The sequence below is a fragment of the Notothenia coriiceps genome, unplaced genomic scaffold (assembly GCF_000735185.1).
Source record: "Notothenia coriiceps isolate Sejong01 unplaced genomic scaffold, NC01 NC01_scaffold00035486, whole genome shotgun sequence".
Classification (NCBI taxonomy): Eukaryota; Metazoa; Chordata; class Actinopteri; order Perciformes; family Nototheniidae; genus Notothenia; species Notothenia coriiceps.
The window spans coordinates 166,234-174,518 of record NW_011368187.1 but is presented as its reverse complement, the minus strand read 5'-3'; the positions used below and the strand labels follow the sequence as shown (position 1 = coordinate 174,518).

The following is an 8,285-nucleotide window of genomic DNA, read 5'->3' as shown; positions in this document are numbered from 1 at the left end:
CAGAGGAGCGGAACACAGCTGAATATTGTAAGTCATATCTTAAAAGAATAAAAGTGAATCCTTTGGTCCACTAAACCTCTCTTGAAATGCCTGCATACATTTATAATGCAGGCAATATTGCACTAAAATGAAATAGAACAGAATGTTAGCCAGATTACAGGCTAGGATATGATACATTGTTTGAAATGTAGCTTTGATTTCGTTGGTTAACAACTGTATTTTGAAAGTGAATTGGGGTTTTAAAGTAATCACAATTTTTATCGGTAGACCTGTAACCCCAAATCTGCTCTGACAATAGAACTGCTCTCGTTGTTGTCTTGAATAGAGTAAACCTTTTAAAATATTTAAAATGTAAAATTGTAGCCATCTTCCAACAAGTTGTGCAAATACATCAATCTCATCTAAGCTAGGCACCATTTTTCTGTCACTGTTTACAATGAATGTAGCTAGGGAGCAAGCTAGATGTTGTAGCATGAATCTTAGCTGAGTCTCTATTCCGATACTCACAATGTCCTCCACTGTGAACACGCTCAGTGTGTGGGTCTTGACTGTGGAGTGTTGGTTCAATCACACACGCCTGCTGAACTCAGTGGAAGTGACAATCCCTGCTGAAAGCTAGCTAGCAAAGTTAGCATTCGTTGTAGCAAATCAATACAGACAGCTCAATTAACACTTTAACATTAAGTGGCTTCTTTTTAACACCAGTATTGTGGAACGCTTATGAAATGTAGAAACAAAAACGAAATGTATAAGTATAGTTTATTTTTTACAGGGAGCATCGGGTGGTCTTTCAACATCAGTTACCTAGTCAAGATTGCGGAGTGTGAACAGTGACTTCACTTTCTGATCAGTATGAATGCACCATCCAGGTTCTCAATGTGAATGTTGCCATACTTTACATTTGGAAGCACATATGGACTCAAAATAGAAAATTTAAACGCAGCAATAATGTTGCCCTTTCAACTCTGTGTGATCTGTCCCCGAACGGCAACACCAGACCTTTTGGAATGCTACACACATCAGAGAGCCGTCCATAAAGCTACGGGAATCAAAAGCAAAGGAACACTAAAAGGAAATATTACCACCCTGAATTCTGTTGCCTGCATGCTATCTGTCAAAAGCCTCCTGCAAATACACCACTGCAAGTCAACTCAATGCTAAAGCTGTATGGGGCCAACACAGAGGTATTTACAGCCATCCTAATAACACTGTAATATTATACTTACGCTCTGTATTTTTCCTTCAAAAAGAGCATGTGTCACATTGGTCTCCCCCCTACAAATAGGAATTGAGGGTATTGCACCGTGGCTTTTCTGTCTGGCTTGTGAACAGACGGTCCAAATGGAACCCAGGTCCCGTCTCTCTGTTCCAAAATGGCACGGTTGTTAAGAAGGAAAATACATGAGATGAGAGGCTTGGATATCAGATTATCATTAAGTAGCACCAGATCCCCTGGTATTTTGTCAAGATTTTGGTATTAAATCTCCGCTTCAAAGTGACTAATTACGCTAAGTCCTGATTTCATGGTCACAGCTGTCCCACATTACCAATCACAACAGCTCCACGTAGACTGCTGCGGTCTATCCGCACGAGGAGATGCTGCGACTTATCTATGGTGGTATCAATGTCACCAACACGCTCAGCGGAGCCATCTGGACTGATACGTCCATCTCATCTTCATCAGCCTCAGCAGCCACCACAGGCGTGATCCGAATTCCAGAGGTTTACCTTCCGTCATTGTATTTGAGGTAAAAATGTAGAGCTCTTTTCCTTCATGCTCCATTTCATGACTCGCTCACACTTTAAGCACCATGTCATGCTCGATCAGCAAGTCCCTGCTGTATCCTCAGAGCTCAGTGGCCATGGGAGATCAGCCAAAGTGTGGATAACCAGGAAAGATTTCCACAGCTTAGCTTTTTGCAGTCCTCGGCTGTTAAGAGCCAATCAGTTCACACTACAAGACTTTAGGCCTGATTTTCCACTCCCAGCATATTTTGGAGCTGCTTGACATCAGAGTGCATTTTGACTTGTAGAGGAACTCTCTGCCTGATTGCTTACATTCACTGAGGAGGCTATTCTTTGTTTTAATATGCTTCTATGTTCAGTATGCTATGTGTAAAATTACACAGACTACTAGGGCTTGTAGCTCTTTTAAAAGAGAACAAAATGTGAACATTTCTTCAGCTTGTGTTAACCACAAATCGTATCTGAGGCCTGTGCAGAGAACTGGAAGTGGTCAAATGCTAACTAATTTCCAAGTTATAGGACTCGTTCCTGCACCATTCAATGGAGGTCCGGACAGCAGAAAATCATTTAAAATGTTTGGGTCATTGCAGTAGCACTTACAATGGTTTGGCTTATTGATAATGTACTTAAAGATGGTTTTATTGTATCTAAATGGTTGAATGCACTAATTTTAAATTGCATTGGATAACAGCCTCAGCTAAATGTAATAAAATGTAAAAAGCCCGGCTCAGTAGCAAATCTGCGTTAGCTCAGCCGTTACCTGTGTGTGTCACGTGTTGCATTAGCAACTTGGACAAACGTGGAGGTTGCACATAGTGTAGTGTTTGAATGATAAACCTAACACTTAACACAGTGACATTTCGATGAAGGTATCATAGTAAAGACATGTGGAAACAGGCTATTTTGAGAAGATGTGTGCCAACGACTACATCAACTGGCGTGACTCTGGGGTTTGTATTATGATATTTACTGTGGTAATTCTTGTGTCTCTCTTCGTGACAAAACGTAGTTTAGAGAGCAGACCTCGTCTTAGTGCGTGACTCTGTTAACGGTTAGTTAGGACCACGATGTATCCAAGACTCACAATTACAAGTGGTTGTAATGTGAACAGTACAGCTCTCTGAAATCGTGTTGCATGAACTTGGCTTTAGTTTTTATGGACAACCGTTGTTTATAAATGTTTTTTGAGAGTGACACTTTTCTCCAGATACAGCAGGGTTCATTATATTCCACAATTGGAAATTATTCAACAAAGAAACACAATGTCCTAGGGATATCTATTGCCTTTAGAGTAGTGTACGAGGTAATGTTAGACTGAAGTTAAGAGTGATATATCAAACCCTATCACCAGTGTTGACATTACACAATTCAGCAAAATCAGCTAACATTCAATGACAACATATTTCAATATCCAATACTAATGTTTAAATTTTTTCTATCTCTTTCTATGGCAACTTTATATTAAGGCTAAGGACAGTTTTTGATCATTACAATTCAACAATAATAGTTGATTGATGTTCAAGTTAAGGCAATAAATCACCCGTTGACATTTCAGGATTGGTGCTAGAGGAAAGTCAATGTGTTGTACAAGAAAGTGTCCATCCTATAATGAATATCAATCTAAATTTCTAATGTCCTTTGGATTCTTTCATGAAAGTAGAGATGTTTGCTCCATGGTGGTGCTAAACCAAAGGTAACTCAAATGATTTGGAATGGTAGAGGGTGTATCCACTGAAAATTCATGATAATCTGAGAAGTACATTTCCTGTTCTGGAACATTGGTAACCCAACTTGAACCTTTTGTTCCACCTGAGGAACAGACACACGTTACCCCGGGGCTTTAGCGACGGGCCGATGAAGTTTTAGTATAGGGTTCTGCCACTGTATTAAAACAAATTAAGAGCTATATAGAAAGAGATGACTTAGCTTGTTAGCTTAGCTTGTTTAGGCACTGTTATGCATTTCTACTGTGAAAAGGAGGAATATCTGCCTCCAATCAGAGTGCACAGTGAACTGTCATGTGATAGCCATGAGTCCACGAGAGTGGCAACGAGGAAAAGGGAGGTGCAGGAGCAGAAGAAGAAAAAAAGAGGCGAACATGGCTCTTGTTTTTCTTGACTCTGTGATGCCAAGGGGTGCAGGGTACAGGAACTAATAGCTTTTATACCAACAACTGTGTGGACCAATGTACGCATCACATTTTTGTATTGTTCAGTGAACTTGTTTTATCTTTTAATTGTTTCCCTTGTATGTTTAGCTGACTTTTCTGATGGAGAAATCCCTTTGGTTCACTTTTTGGTTTCTAACCACTGACCACAGCTCCCTGACATCACATGTCCACTAATGAAGACTTGGACATGTTGGTTTGTCCAAAAAGTTTTCTATGTTTGTTTTTTTTTGCATTACTTTATTTTGCTCCATACAGAGGCAATGGTATCACTGTCGTCTTTGCTAACGTGACAACACCAGTTGAACTATAACCATCGTAAGCCCTGCTGGCAAGCCCTATACACCAAATATATAAATGTTACATGGAATAAGTTCATAATAAAGTATAACATAAGACTTTATTGATTCCCACAAGGGAAACTCACAAATATGTTTCTGAGCCAAAGTCGTCTTTAGATGCAAATAAAACCCTAAGAGCACATTTAAAATACATTTACCATAAAGGAATATGACTTAGACATTACAATACTGTGTTTAGTGTATGTACTTATTCTGAGAAGCTGGAATCATACCACTGGAACTATTATTATCAGTGTGTTAACCAAGATACACTCACGATGTAAAGACAAACACACACGCACACAATGAAATCCCCCTAACGTCAGTGCCAATCCCTCTCTTTGGTGATGGTGAATCTGGTCCCCAGACGGGGGTCTTGATGTGTTCAGGGTCTGATGGAAAGCGACAGGTCGATTGCTGTGGTCCGACGCTCAGAGCACACAACAATCACTCGACTTAGTTTCTCTTCTAATAATGCATGTCTGCTGTTAGCGTGCTCCGCCTGGAGCGCCCCGCACAATCGAGCTAATATTTTGGTCTTGAGTTACAAATGACTAATAATCATAGGCTAACACAGTGGAAATATTAAGCTCAGCTCCTCCAGCTAGAGGCACCAGGCCATCTTGGAACGAGACGGTTGATGTAATAAAGTGCAGTACGTGCCTTTCAGTGTTTGGGAGACTTCAAACTGTCAGTCATGGAGAACATCAGACAAAATAAAAACTGCCAGCTCCCCTAAAGCCAGCTCTGCTGTCCCCATGGAAATTCTTCTTTAACTTTATGTATCTTAGTCTAGTTGCCAGCTCATAAAGTTCTATTGTGAACTATCTCTAAAGTTTAACCATAGAAATGTAAAGTATGGGTCCCAGCACAAAGAAACTGCCGATGCTAACTTGCATATGTTGAGCAATTTGTATAATTAGCATAATGTGCGTTAATTAAAATGAATGGGATTATAGCCTATGTAGACAATAGTAAAAAAATGACTTCTGCGATTTGGACCATTTTCAAGTGTTTTTGGGGGTTATTGCGGATGCTGAGTCAACATAAGCAAGCTAGAACCCGGCTGTTTCTGAGTGCCCGTTCTATACATTTCTAACATAAAACTTTGGGGTGCTGAATATTTCCAGGTTGACAACTGGACTCTATGAGCTGGCAACTAGACTATCTGGGGGGATTGGCTGAAGTATGTAAGCGTAAGCTGACCTGATGCGACGAATAGGGGTGTTTCGTTGGGAGAGGTCACAGAGGTGTGGGGGGGGGAAATGTTATGTATATTTATTAGGGTTGTCAGTCGATTAAAATATTTAATCATGATTAATCGCAAATTAATCGCACATTTTGTATCTGTTGTAAATGTACCTTAGAGGGATATTTTTCAAGTTTTTAATCTTATCTCTCCCAACCCTGTGTACTTCTTTGCACTGAGCCAGTTGCTCACACAGACAAGCCTGTTTACAGTTGTCGGCGAAATGCCCCTCTGTCTTCATAACAGTCAAAGCATGAGACTGAAGTTCCCACTGTGGGCCAAAATAATGTGCTGTGATGCAGTCGACACGTTGGAGGGTTGGATGCGATCCGAATGATCTAACGCAGCCCCTCGTCCCCCACAATGTTAAGCTTTAGCCCCCCATTTAGCTATCGCTGTTGAAAGCTTGCTGCTCGAAGAAGTGTCCAGGAGTCTCCCGGCAAACGTTCAAGTGTGGTCTGCTGTAAGCTAGCGGCAGGAGCGGGGCTGTCAGCATCCGCTGTTTAAAACACCTTTCGTTCTCTCGCTAGAATCTGCCACCATCCAATAACAACAACAACGTCAAGCCTTTGGGCTCTGAAACTACGGGGCGGGCCGAGGACAAATACACATGCGTTAATCGCACGTTAAAATAAATTGTGGCGTTAAAAACAAAATTGCGTTAACTTGACAGCCCTAATATTTATATTAACAATTGATCAAATGGATGCCTTTTAGTTTATTGTTTTTCATTTTCCAACAGCAGCTTTGTTAAATGGAAACAGACAGTTAGAGACCATCTGAGGAACAAAGGAAATCAAACAGGTGACGACGTTTCAAGGCCATGACACAGCCTGCCACTCTTCCTTTCTATCCCAGCGTCGCACTTTATGATTCTAAAACCAAAAGGGTTGTTTTCTGTAATTTATAATTTCCTGACATTTATATATATATATATATATATATATATATATATATATATTTATAAAAATAATATATATAAATCGGACAAGTCAAATCAATCAATCTGTTGATTCGTAGCTCTCTGTGGAAAATATATGAGGTTTATACAGGGGATAAGATATTATCTGTAAATTATCTCTTCACTAGACCATGTCGAATATGATTCTTCTCTCCCTCTTTCAGACAACAAATCTCTACGAATATAGCACGTTACTGGAATACAAGCAAAGCAGCCGGAAAAGTAACGGAAGGCAGAAACCCTCCTTTTATAACGCAGCAAAATGGGCAGACTAGATCATCAGATAACGTTTGTCAATTCCATTATGTCAGGTGTGCAAGTTTCCTTTTGTGGCATTAGCGGGCAGCAAAATTGAGAGATCTGAGTCAAGCTGTGAAAAAAAAAAATAATAATACAAAAGAGATTAATGTCGCGTTCTCTCTCTCTGGTGCGCCAGAGCAGCTTCAAGAGAGTGTTTGTCAGCAAGCAAGTTGAGACACAAAAGGGGAACTGCATGTAAAAAGACAGATATGATATAAAAGTGACACATGCCCTTCACTTTGTGGGCTGTGTGGATCTATGTGAGTTCCCCACACCTCCCGTCTTAAGATTTAGGCTGGTAAAATCAGTGCTTCATGCCTTTCCCTACGATCTCTACCTGTGTACGATGTGCACGTTTTTCCGCTTTTGATCTTGGTTTGAATCACTTAAACATGCACCCCAGTACCGTCAAGCGTGCAAGCCTTATTGATTATAGATCTTGCGTTATATTCCATTGGCAAGTGATGCATCAAACGACGCATGGATCTATTGATTACACCACTAACAGTAGGGTTGGTGTAATAAGGAATGTCTAAAATATGCCTTATGTTCAGTGTTGCCGGTAGCATATAAGGATTTATCCACCCATGTTGAAAATGTTAAAAAAATATGTCTTGAGATCACGGGCGTGGGCGGAAATATACGCGGTCCGTGCTTGCCCCAAGCTAGATGTGCCTGTCCTCTGGTGAAGAAGGTGTAGTCGGACTGACATGCACAGGAAGAACGGCTTGTCACCAGGCGTGTTCCAACTCTTAACAACTGGTACTACTTCCAGGTACGGTGGATTTGAACATGCAATTGTAATTGGGTTTTGGTATATTTTCATGCACGGGGACAGGTGAGAACACCATGGTTCCACAAACACACAAACTGAACAACACTAAATGTTTCCGATCGCCTACCAGGCCGTCCTTGCGATCTCTTTTATAATAACAAGTGCCGGTACTGATGCAATATGGTTGCAGACCATCGGCTTATTCTAGCGAGCGCCGCGGTGCAAAGAATAGTCCCAAGTAGGTGGGGGGAGTTTTATTACAATAGTTTAAACATAACAAAATAAAAGGTTTTAAAAAGGTTATTGTTTTCAACTGTTTTACACGGAGGTGAATGCTACTCAGCCAATTCAATCGGCTGCAGTCAGCACCGATAGATTCCGAAAACCACACACACAGGCAGACGAGACAAGAGGGGGAGGAGAAACAGTCAGAGTAATTTCAGAATGGCGGAAGTAGACAGCGGAAACAGAGCATTAATTACATGTTTCTCTTACTGGACTCTTTGAAATGCAATTTGAAGTCACCCACTGCATTATAGCAACAACGAGACAATAATAATCATAATAATACACAGAACAAAAATAATTGGGAGGGGGGCGACGGGCTGGTTCTTATGTTCTCTGAGGGGGAGGCTCATCTACCTCCCCACACTTTTTGGAAAACCCCTGCATCTAGTACCTTTCGCAATGATTGATATATTGAATTGTCGCTACTTTTAAAGCAAGCAACAATGGTTTTCACACAC

The 8,285-nt window shown here is 40.7% G+C and overlaps 1 protein-coding gene across 1 annotated transcript in view; it reads left to right on the top strand.

The window, feature by feature from the left end:
• The first annotated feature begins 1,596 nt into the window (after window positions 1–1,596).
• The window catches only part of LOC104963014 (glutamate receptor ionotropic, kainate 1-like), a 21,772-nt gene continuing 15,083 nt past the window's right edge, over window positions 1,597–8,285 (top strand). The window contains 1 exon segment of the mRNA XM_010791562.1: window positions 1,597–1,748. Within this exon segment, the coding sequence (XP_010789864.1) occupies window positions 1,597–1,748 (152 nt within the window).